At 41.2% G+C, this 19,602-nt stretch overlaps 1 protein-coding gene and 1 long non-coding RNA gene across 3 annotated transcripts in view; one reads left to right on the top strand and one right to left on the bottom strand.

Annotated features, from left to right (window-relative positions):
- Positions 1 to 3,376: 3,376 nt before the first annotated feature.
- LOC101941873 (homeobox protein vex1) lies at positions 3,377 to 7,048 on the bottom strand. Its single transcript, XM_024101112.3, has 3 exons — positions 6,720 to 7,048; positions 5,960 to 6,210; positions 3,377 to 4,985 (listed from the first exon to the last, which is right to left on the bottom strand). The coding sequence occupies exons 1-3, from the start codon at positions 7,009 to 7,011 to the stop codon at positions 4,614 to 4,616; spliced, it is 915 nt and encodes a 304-aa protein (XP_023956880.3). The 5' UTR covers positions 7,012 to 7,048; the 3' UTR covers positions 3,377 to 4,613.
- A 256-nt stretch (positions 7,049 to 7,304) lies between these two features.
- Positions 7,305 to 19,602, top strand: part of LOC112058914 (uncharacterized) — a 91,200-nt gene continuing 78,902 nt past the window's right edge. Inside the window, exon 1 of one of the 2 annotated variants that reach the window (XR_010589279.1) lies at positions 7,305 to 7,445. This is a non-coding gene — a long non-coding RNA (uncharacterized LOC112058914). The remainder of the gene's footprint in view (positions 7,446 to 19,602) is intronic. The other variant, XR_010589278.1, reaches the window with a different exon arrangement.

Raw genomic sequence — 19,602 nt, 5'->3', positions numbered from 1 at the left:
GCTTCTGATGAGATTATACACCTAGAACATCCAGTTAGGAGCAGGAAAGGATGACAGACAATTTATAAACTCTTAGTTCCAATGTGCCACATAATCCTGAGTTGGCAGTTATGCAATTTGTGACTTTTGACCATGTCCACTTTTCCTATTCTCATCCAAGTGTTTGCTGGCCTGTTTTTACAGCCAGTGAAAATTAAAACTTTTACACTATTTAAAGAGTAGAATCATATAATGTTCTTGTTTTGTGACCTCAGTACTGCATAGTGCTTCTATTATAGGATTCTGTGTGAATTATGGGGGGTAGGAGGGAGCAAAGTGCTGGTCATTGAATTGTTTTGTGAACATAAATTACTGTTTTACACTTCGATTGCATCTTCCACCCAAGAACCTCAAAATGTTCTACAAATGAAGAACATAGAATAGTTGCACTGATCAATTGACAACTGATTTATATTGATTTAACTAAATTGGTAATTTACTGAATTAAACTACATTGCTATAAACAACTTCTAAATAAGTGTGTGTGAGCTCACACAGGCTTTATGAGTTTAAATCAATTACAAAATTTACAGTGGAAACAGTGCAACTTTTTGTGTACAGACAAGCTCCTGAGATGGGGAAATATTTACTATTTTTCCTATGGGGAAAAATGAGATTTGCTTCCAATTGACTTCAGTGGAAATTGCTGGGTACTTAGCACTCTTGAAAACCAGCCTATTAGGAACTAAATTGGGATTTTGGAGCATAACCTATATTCTTGAAAGTCTTTGCCTTTAAAGTATAACTAAAATCCCTCTTTAAATGAAATTTAATGTAAAAATTTGGCACAAGGACTTGACAGAGCACTATTGCATGTTCCATGTAACTTTTTTAGTGTTTTTTTTTTTTTTTTAATGTTCCTGTACTTGTTTCCTCCTGAAATAACATTTTGGACTGACTAATCTTGGTTGTATGATACAGACGAGTCCTCTGCTTCTGTGCAAAGGCATCAGTAGAGCCACAATGAGTATGTCTCTGCCTGTAGCATGAAGTAGTTTAATCTCCTCAGGCCTGTAATATTCAGTCTAATTCTGGCTGTTGGGCTTGGTGTGGAGGTAGCTGGGTTGTGTTTAGTGAGCTGTGATAGACAGGAGGGCAATTTGGTGGTCCTTCCTGCCCTTAAACTTGATGACTACAATGAGCAAAGGGTGTAACACAACTGGAAAGCCTTGTTAAGATACAGGCTACAATAATTGAAACTGTGTGTTGCTTAGGCATGTTAGACTCTCCTCCTGCCTCCATGTTCTACTGCAGCTAGTTAACATGGCTTTATGTGTTAGATCAGGGGTTCTCAAACTGGGGGTTGGGACCCCTTGGGGTCACAAGGCTATTACATGGGGGGGTTGCAAGCTGTCAGTCTCCACCCCAAACCCTGCTTTGCCTCCAGCATTTCATAGAATATTAGGGTTGGAAGGGACCTCAAGAGGTCCTCTAGTCTAACCCCCTGCTCAAAGCAGGACCAATCCCCAGACAGATTTTTTCACCAGTTCCCTAAATGGCCCCCTCAAGGATTGAACTCACAACCCTGGGTTTAGCATGCCAATGTTCAAACCACTGAGCTACCTTCTCCCCCCCCCTCCTATTTATAAAGGTGTTAAATACATTAAAATGTGTTTTTTATTTGTAAGGGTGAGTCTCACTCAGGGGCTTGCTATGTGAAAGGGGTCACCAGTAAAAAAGTTTGAGAACCACGTGTTAGATCTTAATAGGGCTTTTCGATTGTTTGAACTAACTTGATTAGAAAACTGGCCCTTTATTGATGCATGAAAGGGTGTGTATTTTTAATCAAGTTAAATACAATTGAAAAAGCCCATTGAAGCATATCCATATACAGCTGCCAAAGTTTGTATATTGCACACACGAATCAGTGGTGCAGGGTGCTGCTACATCCCCTTGCTTAAAGTAGTAAAAACGGACACCAAATATATGGTTTCCATCATCAGCTATAAAAATTGTTCCAGAACCTGTGACATTCATACTTGTCTGCTTGCAGGGATGCAAAGCACAGTGCAATGGGTAGGAGGAAGCCTAGTGTGCCACAAGCACCTCTGTCTGTTAGGTTGATCTAACTTTGTAGTATAGATTGGGCCTTAATAGGGCTTTTTAAGGGTGCTTAACATGATTGAAAAACACACCCCTTTGGCCCTTGAGATAAGGCCACTGTGTTGCTGCTTTAGCTCTCCAGACACATTGTATCTGTATCAATGGCTACCCCCAAATATTGCTGCAGACAGATATAGGAGCAAAACATTCAATTTCTTGTGCTGATGCCTGAACATGGAGGCATTGAGTTCACCCCAAACCAACCCTTTTCTCTCCCTCCACTTCCCTGAAAGTAAAGACTGCATGTGTTTGTCTCAAAAGTATTTTTGAACCAAAAAAAAAAAATTAATTTCAAACATGTTGAAATGAAGTCTTGAGGTTTTTGGATTGTTCACAATAATTCAGGCAAACTGTCATGAATTCACCAAACATTTGTGTTGAATTTTCACTTTTTGCCTAGGTCTTGTAGTTTTCACAACTCAGTTTATGCAGATGAGCAACCTTAACCCATAGAGTAAATAGAGCTGTTCCTACTGTTCCCATAGGCAAAACAAAAAAGGAAAGGAGTGTTGTGAGCTATAGGTGACCTCTAATGTCAGAATGCTGGTACTTCACAGTCATGACCCTGGATAAAAGAGTTGCACTTTGTAACTTCCCTAGGCTGAGGGTATTCATGCAACAGAATCTTTTCATCCCACACATCTGCCACAAGCTCCCTATGTGCTACCCTCCCATCCTATATTTCAGGGACTTTATGTAAGCCTCCCTAAACCTTGCTCATGACAGGTTCTGCATGTTTGCCACAGTCCTCCATCACATGCTAGAGACAGGTCCATGTTTTCCATTCCCAATCTCCATATCTCCTCCACTCTGCATCCTTTCTTACCCACTAGCCCCATTTTTTCCACCTACATGGGTCCCTGCTTCCCTCCCACTCCCACTTTCTCCTCCCTCCGTTACCTTCCCCCCCCCCCCCACCCATCCACTTTCCACCTCCAGGTCTCCAGTCCCCACTGCTTCCCTGCAAATCTGCATTCTTGCCCCTCTCCCAACCCCATCAGCCCTCCTTGTAGGTCTCTCATTTCAGTCCCCAGGCAGGGAGTGAAGCTGGCTCTCACTGATAGCTGAAGCTCCTTTGCCTGCATCACCAGCTTGTCTTTGTTTATCAGGTTTTTCTGGGTGTTCCATTTTGCACCACAATCAATAGTTTTGTGCATATCAATGCTCAGACCATTCCTTGTAATGGATCACATACAGCCTTCTAAAGTTATATTACAAAACAACTGCCATGAAGTTGAGAGTAAGAAAACAAGTCACCTTTTATTTTAAGCACTCATGCTGAGTCAGTTTATATTTATCACATACACACAGATAAAATTTGTGAGTAACATCCTGAAGTTAACTGGTCTTGAATGACTCTTGTACATGACTAGCTATTTATGGAATTTGAATATTAAAATTAATGTAAAATGTAAATTTTGCAATGCTCAAATCTTAAATTCTCCAGGCAACAGGCAATTATCTGTGCTTACACTGCAGAACACATCCTGCAGTCCTTATTTAGGAAAGGAGCCTTGAAATAGGAGTTTTGAGTACAAGATTTTGTTCCATGAAATAGAAGAAAACAAGTATTAATTACAGGAGACATTTCTGGCTTGCTAGTGGTAGCTATTTCATGGAAAATGGATGTTAGGTCTGACAGTTTTGTTTTCCAAAAAAAGATTTAATCACAAGGTGCCTCTATTCACAAATGTACTGTGAAAGCCATAATGGTCCCTAGTCCCATATAGTTGTTTGAACTTCTGTGTTTGCCACTCACAAGCACACACCCTTTTTCAATCAAGTGTTCCCATTACTATATTTTACTGTAATTATTACAAGAGTTTCCTTAGAGGTAGTTTGACAATGTTTGTAAAGGGACATTGTCAAGTGTTAATATTTTGACTAGTAAATTCTGGTAAAGTACTAGTCTTAGAAACTAAAAGCACCCTATTGTCCCCCCTCCCATGCGCTTGTTAAATAATTCCACCACCACCCCTGCCACACACACTTATGAACTACATGAGCTATTATAATAGATTAATATTTCTGCAGGTAGGATTCAGTAGACAAGTTGGTTGAGTGACACTGTTCTGCAGAGACAGTTAACACATTGATAAAGTGTTGGGTTATTATAAATAATCAGCAAAATCACTCCTATATTCCCACACCATTATTCCCAGTTTTGAGTTTTCATTGAAGTTTTGATGGCAACATGTCTGTAGTTGGAGGAAGGGAGGAGAATTTTTGCAACATCAACTTGCTCTAACATTTGTCAGCCTATTCTAATTACCATTTTGAGCCTGTTCTTGACTGTGTCCCTTTAACAACACTGCTTTAAAGACAAAATAACCAAAAAATTAAAGTTTTTGAAATACTGAATTAATATATTTAATGACTATAATAAAAATAAGTTAAATAAGTACTCTTCATGATTTCAGGTAGTTCATTTTAAAAATTCATTTTGCAGCTCAGGGCACTTTTATGCATGTTTAAGAGGGAGGAAGATATGGTTGGAATCTCAGTCGATTATGATCTTGGGTTAGAGAGACCGTTGGAATTGTAGACTGATAAGAAAATCCTGGAGCAGCAGACACCAGCAGGGCTGGGGTTGGCACAACTGGCTGAAGAGATTGAGTTGGAGCAGGAGGTAACAGCAGGGCTGGGGTTGGCATAGCTGGGTGAAGGGAACAAGTCACAGCAGCAGCAGAGGAGACGTTGAACTCCATCCCAGGGGGATAATTGGGTGTCTGGATCTCTGAGTAACGGTAAGGTAGAAGTAAGCCTGAAAAGAGAGCTTCAACCCTGGCATCTTGGGTCTGTCGTTTGAACTTCATACGACGGTTCTGGAACCAGGTTTTTATCTGAAAAATAAACATCCAAGAGGTTATTACTAATTCATTTTGCCAAATAAAGATGTGCAGATGGTTCTACAAGTTTTAGAAATGCATTAAGTGTTGGTGATTATTGGCCAAATTCTGCTGTTACAACTCTGTGAATTTGGACATTTTCCCTGATTTCAATGACACTCATACAACAGTCAACATTCCCCCGAGGATGCAGTTTCATAGATAATGTCCACAAGGGAGTGATGTGGCCAGAGCATCATGTCAGATCACCTTTGACTGCCCAAATTAGCAGGTAACTATTTTTCAGTTGAATGAACTGGAGGTGGCCTTTCAGTACTAGATCAAGATAGACTCAGACCCAGACCTTCAGGATTGTAGCAGAGTGCCTTAACCACTCAGTCACTGCACCTCCTTCATACTATGCAAGTACCAAGAGAGAGATAACAGCAGAATTTGCCCCCTATTTTTCAGCAAACTTAATTCAGATTTAATGCAGAAAGAAACCAGTTTACTTCAGAGGAAACACACTAAGAATACTAAATTGTGCAATCTTTGTTAGCCTGAAAATTCAGTTAAGGTTCCACTGTAAAAACCACCGAAATTAGATAGTATGGCAGTGTGCAGGAAGCTTACCCAAACCTATCCGCTTGTGCGGTGACTAGCAGTCTGCCCCCCCCCCCCCACCCCCTTTATATAGGAGACACCTACTCCCAGACAGGATCAAGCGGATTGAATTAAGCTGGGGGAAGGCTGAGGGTAGAGTCAATGTAGGGCTAGTACCCGCCTTAACTAGGGCTCGTGGAGCTCCAGCCCCGGGACTAGAAAAGGATTTACAGAAGATACGAGCCCATGACTCTCTCTCGCACATTCTTGGCCTCTGGGGGCGGCGTCGCGTGAATATATCCCCCTCCCCCAGGAGCAGGTGATCGCCCGTGGACTCTGATCCTGGGCGGCTGGGCACCCCCAGTTCCTCCTGGTTTGTCCCTCACCTGGGTCTGGGAGAGCTTCAGCACCTTGGACAGCCGCCGCTTCTCGCTGGCCCCAATGTAGCGCTGTTCCCGGAAACTCCTCTCCAGCTCCTGGAGCTGCGAGGCCGAGAACTTGGTGCGGGGCCGCCCCGGCTGGGTGCAGCTGGTGCTCTCCGAGCCGCTGCCTTCCCCGCCTGCCTCCTCCTCCTCCTCCTCCTTCGGGCTGGACGCGGCACTGCTTGGGCCAGTTTCCTCCAGCTCCCTCAGAGCAGCTGGAATAACGGAGCAAGGTGTGAGAAGAGAGACCCCACGCTCCAGAGCAGCCCCACCCGCAGCCAGGCGGGGGCAGCCTCATGCCCCAACCGGCCCTGGGCACGTGGCATTACATGCTGAAGTCAGCTGGCCAGGTGGCACTCACGTGGGGCCTCCATGTCCCATCAGGGTCCTTCTTCCCACGCCTGGCCTCTATCAGGGAGGATTCATAGTGGCCTCACCATCCGCAGGCCGGCTCAGCCCAGCCGCTGGGTGGGAAGGCCAGGGCAGGATCTCTCAGCCAGCTCTGGCATAAGCGTCCACATTACCTGGAGTTTAGGGCTCAGCTTCCTAAGACGTCTCTGCCCCAGTGGGGTCCCCCGAGCCTGCTCCCCTTCCATAGACAGAGACTGCGATTGTCCCCCAGGCTCCGGGACCCTTTTCTCGCTGGCTAGGACCGACTAGGATCCCGCCCCGAGGACTCTCTCTTGCCCCACTCCACATGTGGATGGGCAGGGCTGGCACTCACCTTGGTCTCCCGGGCTCCGCCGGGCGCCCTCAGGCGGCCTTTTCCGGCTCCTAGTGCTTGGCGTGGTAAGCGCTGGGTTTCCCTTCTCTTGATCGCCGCTGGCACTGGCTGCTTTCTTGGGCAGGGACCGGTCGCCCCGCGGGGGGTGGTGGGTGGAAGACACCCCGCTTGCAGGTTGGGCTTTCTCGTGGCTGCTCTGAGCGAGCCACTCCACCGAGAAAGACCCCTTCTCCATCCTCCGTGCCCTTCGCCCCTTAGAGCCCTTCCTCGCTCTAGCAGACCGACTAACCATCCCCCCTGGGTCTCCAAATATTTAAAGCTCCTCCGCGACGTGATTTGAAAAGGCCCAAAGCATCAAATGAGGCCGAGAACAAAGGATCCCATTGAGACCCTTTAATCTCCCCTTTCAGGTGATTGTTACATCCGACTAATCTCTGAACACAGTTGTTAACAGAACTCAAGGCTACCTGACCTGGCGCCAAGTTCATCTCAGAATCACTCCCTAATGATACAGCTGGTAATAATTACATCAGGGCCTGCACTTTAGTTTTACTCACTCCAGCTACTGCAGCGTTTGAGCCATCCGAGGATTTTAAATCTTTATCTTCGACGATCAAGAACAAAAAAGCTCCCAAGACTGCCTGATCGCTTGCCAGGGAGCTGGAAACACCCACACCGGCTGCTCCAGTGCTTGCAAAAGTTCACCAGCCATTCTAACCAGCAAAGGTAAAGTAATCCTAGGAAAGGGTTAGAGCAAAGCAGACCCACGGGCCTGGGGAATAGGTAAACTTCGTCAAGAAATTAAAGTTGCAATATTCTTCCCATTATGTAGACAGGTCTAAGGCTGTTGGGATATACCTGGCCAGAGGGGAATAAAAGCACCAGTGTTTGAACTTAGGGGTGCGGGGAACGTAGTTGTATGCAATTTTCTGTATTCTTACTGATCTTAAAGTATGGTTAAATATATGGCAAATAAACCCGTCTTACCTACACACTTAAGGCTCGTTCCTGCTTCCAGAAAAATCTATCACAGAAGTCGTATTGACCTCCGTAGGGCAGAGTAAGTTCCTTCATTAACAGAAGGTCAGAAACTATATCACGTTTACTCCTTTGTTTGGCAGTATGAGCTAATTCTTTTGATCCTCCAGTAGGCAGAGAGCAGAGACAATTCATTTATTGTGATTTTATTTTAGAATTAAACCGGTCAGTGGGGGAATATGTGTCAGGGCCTTGGGCAGAAAAGAAAGGAAACCCTGAGGAAATAACTGCTGGTTTCGAATCTAACCGTCAATGTCTGGAAGAAAAAAAAATAGAGAAAAGAAACGGGGCTGGTGCATTTCAAAGTAAACAGCCCTAATGTTTTTATAAAGTAGATCAAAGCCGAGGAGTGTAAACTCTGTTAAAGAGGCAAAGTCTGTTAAGGGATGATTCAGATAAGAGTGAGAAAAGAGCCACTTTTACAGTCTGAAGTGCGTCTGGGACAGCAGAGTCCTTAGCCTCGGCAAATACTAGCTAACACTTTTACAGGTTGTTTCAATAAACAGTCGCCAACTGTATGAGTTTATACAGCCCAGAGATAATGAACTAGCTTATGTTCTTCCACTCCTCCATGCTGATCTGAACATGTTTGAGATATGTTAATTCTTAAACTTCAAAGGATTCTTGTCAGCCTGTTATGAACGGTGCTATATTTGTAGTGAGATGGTGACAGTCTGATAACTCCATCCTCTGAGATGTCTGTTCCCCCCGGCTTTATGCAATTTCCCAGCAAGGCAATGGATTTCCCCGTCATATAATATAACGCGCTTTACATGATTTTGTGCTTAATGCATCACAGCATGACATGAGTCAGCAACTTTGAGACCTCTATGTGACTACCCACCCTGAATAAATTTCACAGGTAAATCTCGAGTTATTTTTCCACGGTTTAGTAATATGGAGAAAAACCTGTCTAATTAGCTAATTATTGAATCTGCTTATCTTTCTCATCAGCACTGCATATTTTGAGGTAATATACATGCTGTAAAAGAAAACAAAAGATAAGCCTTTTTAAAATTTGTATGCATTTTACAAAAATGTTAATTGAGCAAAATGGCTAGGGACTGTAGTTCTATTTTTGTAGCTGCATATTCCTTTCCTATTGCATTGAAACTGCAGGATGTGGTGATTTATGGTAATATTCTCTTGGCCAGTGCAGACAACCATGTTATAATAAACTGTTCTACAGAACTAACCAAAGCCCTCATCTGTAAATAATCCCTAAGTGGAAAAGGTCTCAAGGTCTATAAACATATATCTATATTAGACCTAGTCAGCAGTTTTTTGTGTTTGTTTAATTTTAATGTAAAACAATATTAATTTTAATGAAACTGGTGTAGACAATTATTCCCACTTGTGACAATATCTCTATAGATATGTAAAAAAGTCAGTTTTTTCCTTCCTATGACCAAATAGCATGTTTTTATTAGTGACAAGGGGTGATCTTGATCCTAGTGTGATAATATGGAGTAATGGCTATGGGGGAAAGATTCTTATGAGTGATTTTTCCCACAAAATAAATGTTAAAAATATATTTTAAAATAACATAGATCCCAATCCTGCAAGGATTTACACTTGCTTAACTTTACACCTGTGTGTAGTCTCATTCAACTCAATCCACTACTCAAGTGAATAACTGTTTGCAAGGTTAAGACCTTGTGGCTAGTTAATCAGAAAAAAAAAACCAATGTACAGAGAATGTAAAATAATTTATAAACTGAAGCAAGTTTTGAAATCCTCAGTGGCTAATTAGAGAATCCAATAACGATGCAATCATTTTCTTAATGAAAATCCAACAATTTACTTAGGGTGCGATCCATAAAGGACTCAGGTGCTGCAACTTTTCCTCGTAGCTACACCTGTTGTATTCTGGTAAATATATTGACTTCAAAATCCTCCCAATTTACACAAGTGTAAGAAAGACACTTAATTAAAACTGTGCTATTTCTATTGCACTCATGTTTCTAAGCACACATGAACATATACTGCACAATGCCTAGTGCTACTCAAAGCACACATTACTTATAATGAAATAGAAAATAAAATCTTATCAATATGGTGTACTAAAAATATATAATGGAGATATCCCATCTCCTAGAACTGGAAGGGACCTTGAAAGGTCATCGAGTCCAGCCCCCTGCCTTCACTAGCAGGACCAAGTACTGATTTTGCCCCAGATCCCCAAGTGGCCCCCTCAAGGATTGAACTCACAACCCTGGGTTTAGCAGGCCAATGCTCAAACCACTGAGCTATCCCTCCCCCCCCATACTAATATTATCTTTGTTTTGTATGCACACATGCTTGCTGTATAAAATGCTCTACTCTGCTATAACCTTATTATTAGTTTTTTTAAAAAATACTTTATTAGTCTGAATACCCAAAATGAATTCTTCCCTTAAGATTTTGGTCTAATATTTCATCTGTATTGGTTTATATATTTCACAATACAAATGAATCTTGGGGCTTTTTCTGTTCATGTTACAAACGTTGACTCTCAGATGAAATAACATTGTTTCAGGCTGATACTATATGAACTTTATTTCTGGTAAGCGAGTTAAAGGAAGCCATAATAATAACTACCATACACAAACTGGAAGGTGGGGGCAGGGAAATCTATGGAATCGACTGTGTCCACTGCTTTGGGGTAAATACTCAAAAACTTAGAACAAGGGAGGAAATATACATCAAATGCTTTGTACATTATAAAAAGGCTTTATTTAAAATACAGAACCAAGCTTAAGGCAAAACTCCACATTTTGAAACCAAAACTACTTTGATCAGTAAACTGCTAGGATGCTCTAAGTAGACCCCTCATGAAAGGAATCCCAGTTGAAGTAGTCATTGCTACTTTGTGTATTTAACAATTAACAGTTGTCAAGTGCTGTGATGAAACAATGTCCACCTCCAGTATTCAGTCTCATCTGTGTATACATAAACACATTAACAACAAAATTAAATAGCACAAACTGAGCAAGTGTGTTTCATGTACACCACTGGCCAGGTGAGCTTCCAGAGCCAATGCAACTGAGAGCTTACTACTGTGATCTAAGGATACCCTTTTATAATGGAGATCTCATTAAGATGCTTTGTACTAAATATAGCTCTGCTTCCTTCATACTACTTCAACTTCTCTTAATGCATGATATATATTCAGATAGTAGTAAGCATTGGTTTTGGTCATTGCTTTATTGTATCGTTTGGTACAGTTGCTCTTTGGGCATTGCTCCTGGTATGGAACATAGTCAAGATCCCAGCTGAACTATAAACTGTGACTATATTGTAACAGGGTCCTCTGATTTAGATATATTTGTATCGTAGATGGGCCCGTGCCTTGCAGATCATGAGAATGGCATTTTGAAGCCATGTCACTATATTGCAAGAATACTTTCTACCTTTATAACAATTTTCAAAGGTGGAAATTAATTTAATTTCACAATTGCAAAATGTGTCCTACAGAAATGAATCAAGAAGCTAATTTTCCATTGCCATCCACCTTGTGTAGTCATTTGGATCACTGTAAAATGCTACTGTCTTGATCTGGTGGTATTTTACACTACTTTACATTGGTGTAAATGACTACATAGTTGCAAAGCAATGGGGAATCAGGACCAGAGAGGATTTTTCAGTGTTTAAAATAGAGGAGGCTATGTTTGACCCTTTAAAGATGTACTCCTAGGAGGACTGCTAATACCAGCCAGTTTCTGGCCCTGATTCTTTTAATCTTCTACCCTGGTGTAACTTGATGGAGTCAGCGAAAATCAAATCAGTTGAGTAAAATCAAATAAAGAAATCAATTAAGTTACTCTGGAATGAAATTGGTGTAATGAAGTGGAGAATCAGGCCTCCGACCCTAGTTGTGCTGCAGTATGCAGTGCAATGTAGGTTAAGTGTACATGGTGAGACATAGTGCCTTTATGGAGGTAGAAAAAAAATGCTTGGGTTGCAGGAGCAGTTCTTTTCTGCAAAATTGCTGTTATTAAGGCCTTGTCTACACTAAAAATACTTTGCTGGTATAGTTACTTCGGCAGAACCCCCTAGTGTAGATACCCCATATGCTGACAGAAGGTTTGTGTTTTTATATTTAAAAAAAAAAAAGTGTGTGTGTGTGTGTGTGTGTGTGTGTTCCAGGAAGTGGTGGATAAATAATTTATCTGATGAATTTTGACTCTCTTGTTTGCAGAGTGTCTCTCAGCAGATCACAGTATTCTTGAACTTATTGATTATTCCACATCATTTTGCAAAAAATTGATCTGTAGCAGGGTTAGATAGAACTTGATCCCATCTGAGCCATGTTTACATTATAAGTTCCACTGGAGCTAAATCTGTTGGCATCTACAGGTCCAACAATTCCTAGAGTTGACAAGGCCCACCTTAATTTAGTAGGCATTTTGCCTGAATAAGGACAGTAGAATTGGTCCCATGCCATAATTACCATAAATGATAATGGATGTTTAGTGTGTGAGGTCCTGTGTAGAGAAAGCTTGTCCAGAGACAAACTGTTATCAAACAAATAATAGCACCAGCAAATAGTGTGAATTCTTCCTCCCAACTCAATGTATCTTAATGAGATTAGGACTATTTTAATGCTGTTGTTCAGCATGATAGTTTGAGGTCTGGCCTACATTAAAAAGTTAGGTTGACCCAGCTAAGTCACTGAGGGGTATGAAAAATAACCCCCCTGATTGATGTAGGTAAGCCAATCTAACCCCTTGTGTAGACAGTGGAAGAATTCTTTTGTCGGCCTAGCCACCGCTTCTCAGGGAGGTGGATTACCTGTGCTGACGGGAAAAGCCCTCCTTTAGGTGTAGGTAGTGTCATGTGTCTACACTGAAGTACTACAGCCGTGCAGCTGCAGCTGTGCCACTGTTGCTTTTAAAGTGTAGACAAGCCCTGAGATACAACAGTAATGAGTTACAGAACATTTCACTGTTAATGGGCCATACATGTGTTACTTTTAACAGCATGCCCATTCAGACTGATAGAATGTCAGATCATAGCATAGCATATTTGAGAACAATAGGGGGAGTACTTCTCACATTCCTGGTACATTCCCATACTTGCAGAACTGTGGAGGAGCAAAACCAGATCATTGGGCCTTCATGTATGCAATAATCAGGAAACAGTTCTCTTGTCTCTATCCTATGTCATTTAAAAAACTGATGCCAAGAAGACTGGGGATCAGTGTGGGATTGTATTGATGATGGCCCTGACCTCCATAGAGCCACACAGATCTCAAGTTTGGGACCCTGCAGATTCCCTGCCACTTGGATGAAAAGCAAACCCTGCACTCAGATAGGGTGACCAGATGTCCCGATTTTATAGGGACAGTCCCGATATTCAGGCCTTTTTCCTTACGTAGGTGCCTATTACCCCCCATCCCGTCCCGATTTTTCACACTTTCTATCTGGTCACCCTACACTCAGAAGAAGACTTCATTAGAAAACCAGCAGGCTAGATCCTGGCCCTCTATATGGGTGCTTAGCACCAATCTGCTGGTACAAAGCTGCTGCCAAGCCAGCTTTAGCCAGCTATCTGAATAGGGTTAGCACCTCCTCACCTGCACACAGGACATGGCTAAGGAAAGGGTGTGTGGCTGTGCTTTTGCAGCCAGATGAAAATTTGAACATCTCTGGGGCTGCTTTACCTAGTAGTGCCAGTGAGCTAAACCAGTCCCAAGACTGGGAGAGCAGAGGTAGCATCCATTCACCTTTGTCTTACTTTCATTAGTGTCTGTACTGAGTAGAGCTGGCACCAATGCAGCAAGTGAAGGTGTGATTGTAGAGCAGGCTGGCATACCTCTGCTATGTGCTAGGTTTTATATAGCTAGCACAGATGATAATAGTAGTGAAGAAGCAGTGGTACAGACTTCAGTGAAGATTAGCCACCTCAGTCCATACCCAGGGCCCTGGCAACCTTGTAGTGGGGTGCTCAACCCACACTGAAGCCACCACTTGTTCACTATTGTTACTTGCACGGCTAGCTAGATTAAAGCTAGCACAAGTTGCCTACCCACAATACAGTCACACCTTCACTTCCTGTGCAGATATACCCTAAACAGTCCTCTACACAGAAGTAGCCTTAAAGGGGGACAATATAGCCCATAATCACTATTTGAACTTGACCAATACACTTATTTTAAAAGCCCACTATTTTCATATTCTGAAGTATCAGAAGTCACCTTTTAAATAGATGAGAAATGAAATGTGCTACAGCTGGCTTAAGGAGACTCACTGAATAAGCAATTGTAAAGCGTTTGTAACAGCATGAACTACTATGTATTTGAGAGTAAAAGCAAAATCCTTAAAGTCAATCAAATTGCCATCTATTGGATGTACACATATTTGTGATGGGCGGGAGGGTGAAAAATCAAGTCTAATTTACAAAGGAATGCTAGCTTCATCAATAATGCTTTGTTTATTTGGTTGTAAAAGTCACATCCACAAAAGTGTTGATCATGGTGATAATGGAAAACACTTGGCTTTTAGAATGATGGGTTGTGTTCATTGTTAGATTAATACTGCATACTTTTGAACTTTTCCCAAATGTCCCCTCAGGACTTAGGCTTGCCTCCACTGAAGTCAATGGCAAAACTCTCATTGGGCTATCTTTTCCATCCTGTTTACAATGCAGGGGCAGTGCAGAATGTAGGCCTGACTCCCCTACTAAGAGTACCTCCAGATTCAGGAGGAATTTCTCAGTGGGCTTAGAGCCAGGATAGCACAAGGAGTATGATGCAGATGTGGAAGGGCAGCAAGGAGGTAGTGTGTGCTGCACTCTGGCTATCCTTATCTGGCAGATGATCCTTGGAAACTTGCCAGCTGGTGCAGGCTTGAGAGCCCTGAGGTTGCTCTACCAGTTGAACAGCGAATCAGGGAACAGTAACTAGTGCTCTGATGGTCCCCACTTTGCTGTGCCAAGTGTAAAGCCAGTGCAGCAGAGAAACTAGGACACTGCCTTAACTGGAGTAGGATCTGGTCCTTAGAGACAACTTAGACTTTATTTTCCAAAATGTAAGTGTCTCTCTAAGTTTTCATTTTTAAATAGCGTTGTAAATCCCTCTGGATAGGAACCTTGATATCACAGTGGTGGGCACGCTGAAGATGCCTGTGTACAGGGATCATATTTCCCTTTAAATCTGTACTGTGCCAAGCACCCTGCCCATGATCAATAAATAATTTCTTTGTTAATTTGTATTACGGTAACTTCCATAGGCTCTGAAAAAGATCCGTGCCCCATTGTGTTAGGCATTGTAATGAATAATAAATGGAAGTTGCTAGCTCTTCTAATTGCAAAAAGAGCTGTTATAATGTAAAGGTTTGGTTTTCTTTTTTTTTTTCTTTTAGTACACAGCCAAACAAATCAAACTGAAATAATAGCTGCAAGAGAGGTGTGAGCTTCCATTCACATGTTAACATGTGGCTATTTAGGGCTTGTCTAGATTAGGGGAATTTGTACCACTATAATACATCTATATAGAGATATACATAAATCAGTGCAAACCTGTAATGTAAAAACATTATGCTGGCGCAAAATAAATTTGCCCCAGATTTCTCTAGTCTAGACAACCCCTTAGATGCCCTGACTTCTAATAGCTTATTTACTGAAGGAAACATCAGGATATGCCAGAAACTACCAACAAATGTACTTGCTTGGTGCAGCTCAATGAATGTGCTCTAGTATGGCACTAATTAGAATAGATATGCAGAGGAAACGGATGAGTACCATATGTATTCCGTAAGCAGTGAAGGAGCAGTTAACTCCTTTTAAACAATGAAACATAGTGGGACTGCAGGATTCTATCTTTACATTAACTTTCAGGAGTTATGCAAAATACAAGTAAAATAAATAGTGATGAGCCAATTTAATACATTTAAGCAAAATAATAATTAAAACTCCCTGCTATTTCTGTTTTTATCCATGTTAAACTGTATAGATGTCAATTCCATAGGAAGGTTGTATAATTACATATTCTTGATGGGAATGTATATGTATTTTAGCCATACATCTTTGATATCAAGAAACGGGAATGCAGAAAAATATTGGTCATGTACATTTTTTGTGTCCGTGTTTTCTTGTTCTTCTCCCAACTTTTTTCTCCAAACTTAACATTTTTCTTTAAAGCAAAACTTTGATCACATCAATAAAATGATTAATATGGAAATGTTTAACAAAGCCTTTCAAACCTTCTCATGCTAACTTTTACTGAATGTATGTTTTCTTTCTTGTCTCCTTTTCCTGGATTATTATCATAATCATCCATTAATAATAATATTTATTATTACTTTTAAGACACAAGGCCAGATTGTGATCCCCTTACTCTTGATGTGGCATCAGGTCCTTTTCAAGCACTGCCAGTCAATGGAACTACTGGTAGAATAAGGTGTTATTAAGCACTGAGGCATTAGTCTGCCCTCTTGTGCTGCACTAATCCACCTCCAGCCGCCATATTACATTGACTGTTTTCCCTTGTAGATGGCAGTGTTTTGAAGTGATTTTACATTATGAAATCTGAATCAGAAGTTTGCTGGTATTTGATTCCACTTTCCTCATAGGGAATCATGCCTGGAGCCGCACTTAAGGGAAAGACTGTTTTAAATACGTAACATGCCAGACTGAACCATAGTTTGTCATCAATGTAGCTAAAAGTCTCATTTAAGAATACAGGCAGCCAGTGTTCCATCTAGCCTACATCTACACTTAAAATGCTACAGCAACACAGCTGCAGCTGTGCCACTGTAACGGTTCAGTGTAGACATAAGAATGGCCATGCTGGGTCAGATCAATGGTCCATCTAGCCCAGTACCCGGTCTTCTGACAGTGGCCAATGTCAGATGCTTCAGAAGGAATGAACAGAACAGGGCAATCAAGTGATTCATTCCCTGTCATCCAGTCCCAGCATCTGACAATCAGAGGCCTAGGGACATCCAGAGAATGGAGTTGCATGCATCCCTGACCATCTTGGTTAATAGCCATTGATGAACTCTATGAACTTATCTAATTGTTTTTTGAATGCAGTTATAGTTTGGGCCTTCACAACATCCAGTGGCAATGATTTCCATAGGTTGACTGTGTGCTGTGTGAAGAAATACTTCCTTATGTTTGTTTTAAATCTGCTGCCTATTAATTTCATTGGCTCAGCCCTGGTTCTTGTGTTACATAAAGGGGTAAATAAGACTTCCTCATTCGCTTGCTCCAAACCATTCATGATTTTATAGACTTCTGTCTTATCCCCACCTTAGTTGTCTCTTTTCCAAACTGATAGCCCCAATCTTTTTAATCTTTCCTCATATGGAATCTAATCCATACCCCTAATAATTTTTGTTGACTTTCTTTGTACCTTTTCAATTTATAATATATCTATTTTGAGAAACGGCAACCAGAACTGCTCACAGTATTCCAGGCGTGGGTGTACTATGGATTTAAATAGTGGCATGATATTTTTTTGTCTTATTATCTGTCCCTTTCCTAAAGGCCCCTAACATTCTATTAGCTTTTTTGACTTTCACTGTACATGCTTTCAGAGAATGATCCACAGTGACCCCAAGATCTGTCTTGAGTCGTAACAGCTAATATAGACCCCATCATTTTGTATGTATAGCTGAGATTTTCCAATGTGCATTACTTTGCATTTATCAACATTGAATTTCATCTGTCATTTTGTTGCCCAGTCACCCAGTTTTGTGAGATCCCTTTGTAACTCTTCACAGTCTGCTTTGGACTTAACTATCTTGAGTAATTTTGTATCATCTGCAAAATTTGCCATCTCACTGTTTTACCCCTTTTTCCAGATCATTTATGAATATGTTGAACAATACTGGTTCCAGTACAGATCACTGAGGGACACCACTATTTACCTTTCTTCATTCTGAAAACTGACCATTTATTCCTACCCTTTGTTTCCTGTCTTTTAACCAACTACTGATCCATGAGAGGACCTTCCTGCTTATCCCATGACTGCTTATTTTGCTTTATGAGCCTTTGGTGAGAGACCTTGTCCAAGGCTTTCTGAAAATCCAACTCCACTACATTCATTGGATCATCCTTGTCCACCTGTTTGTTGACCCCCCTCAAAGAATTCTAATAGATTTCCCTTTTCAAAATCTGTGTTGACTCTTCCCCAACAAATAGTGTTCATCTGTTCTTTATTATAGTTTCAAACAGTTTGCCTGGTACTGAAGTTAGACTTACGGGCCTGTAATTGCCAGGATCACTTCTAGAGCCTTTTAAAAAAATTGGCACTACATTAGCTATACTCCAGTTATCTGGTACAGAAGTTGATTTAAGTGATAAGTTTTATATACCACAGTTAGTAGTTCTGGAATTTCATATTTGAGTTCCTTCAGAACTCTTGGGTGAATACCATTTGGTCCTGGTGACTTATTACTGTTTAATCTGTAATTTTGTTCCAAAACCTCCTCTACTGACATCTCAATCTGGGACAGTTCCTCAGATCTGTCACATAAATAGAATGGCTCAGATGTGGGAATCTCCCTCACATCCTCTGCAGTGAAGACCAATGCAAAGAATACATTTAGCATCTCCACAACAGCCTTGAGCGCTCCTTTAGCATTTCCTGATTTAGCATTTCCAGCCCCACTGATTATTTGTTTGGCAGGCTTCCTGTTCTGATGTACTTAAAAATGTTTTGGTGTTAATTTTTATCTTTTGCTAGTTGTTTTTAAAATTCTTTTTTGGCCTGTCTTCTTATACTTTTCCACTTAACTTGCTAGAATTTATGCTGCTTTCAATTTTCCTCAGTGGGTTTTGACTTCCAATTTTTAAAGGATGCCTTTTTGTCTCTAATTGCTTCTTTCACTCTGTTGTTTAGCCATGGTGGCATTTTTTTGATTCTCGTACTATTCTTTTAATTTGGGGTACACATTTCATTTGAGCCTCTATTATGGTGCGTCTTTGATATTTCACCATCCACAAGAACATTGTATTTAATTAGGGTTGCTATTAGTGAGCAGTTCAGCTATATTCACCTCTTGGACCAGATCCTGTGTTCCACTTATGACTAAATTAAGAATTGCCTCTTTTCTTGTGAGTTCTAAGACTAGCTGCTCCAAAAAGCAGTCATTAATAGTGTCTAGAAACATTATTTCTGCATCCAGTGCTGAGCTGATGTGTACCCAGTTAATATGGGGGCAGTTGAAATCCCCCATTTTTATAGTTTTCTATTTTTCTTGGCTCTCTAATCTCCCTGTGCATTTCACAATCACCATCTGGGTCAGGTGGTTGGCAGTACATTTACTGCATACTCTTCTAATTCAAGCATGTAATTTCTATCCAGGTCAATTTCTCACATCAAAGACAATGCTTGTAGGCAATCCTATAGTAAATGAAGTATGGGTTTATTAACTAGGAAAAAGAAATGAGAGAATTATTTACAAGTTAAAGCGGGCAACATATATACTCAAATGACAGAGTTGTAGTAATGTGTCAGCACTGAACAACTTTTACAGCTAATCCAGGTTGACCTTGGGGATCTCTGCTTCTGATTTTAGGTCCCCAGCCCTGTGAGGTTCCAAAGAGCAAAAGAGAGAGAGAGAGAATTTTTCTTGAGTCCCTGTTTTATCACCTTCTTCCAGAATTCAAGCTGATGGGATGGGCTTTCCCTCCGGTAGCAGCTTCATGTCTGTGAGAGGACCATAAACCAAGTATTTGTATTGTGATGTTCCACAATAGTACATTTAGTTTTGATAGTCTGCCTTGGTGGGCAGTGGATCATTCCTCCTGACTGGTTCAGGGAAAGCATTTTTACAGATATAAAGCAAAACTTACATATCACCTTATGGCATAGAATACAGACATTACAAGTGAAATTAATGCATGCAGCAACTTA

The sequence above is a fragment of the Chrysemys picta genome, chromosome 7 (genome assembly GCF_011386835.1).
Source record: "Chrysemys picta bellii isolate R12L10 chromosome 7, ASM1138683v2, whole genome shotgun sequence".
Taxonomy (NCBI): domain Eukaryota; kingdom Metazoa; phylum Chordata; order Testudines; family Emydidae; genus Chrysemys; species Chrysemys picta.
The sequence above is the reverse complement of the archived record's forward strand: the minus strand, read 5'-3'. Positions and strand labels throughout refer to the sequence as shown.

What these genes read in the sequence shown, in the direction of transcription:
- LOC101941873 (XM_024101112.3), bottom strand. Translation starts at nt 7,011, where the DNA reads ATGGTTAGTCGGTCTGCTAGAGCGAGGAAGGGCTCTAAGGGGCGAAGG. An exon ending in GCGGAGCCCGGGAGACCAAG is followed by an intron (nt 6,211 to 6,719) that starts GTGAGTGCCAGC and finishes CCGTTATTCCAG; the next exon opens with CTGCTCTGAGGGAGCTGGAG. An exon ending in TGAAGCTCTCCCAGACCCAG is followed by an intron (nt 4,986 to 5,959) that starts GTGAGGGACAAA and finishes TTTATTTTTCAG; the next exon opens with ATAAAAACCTGGTTCCAGAA.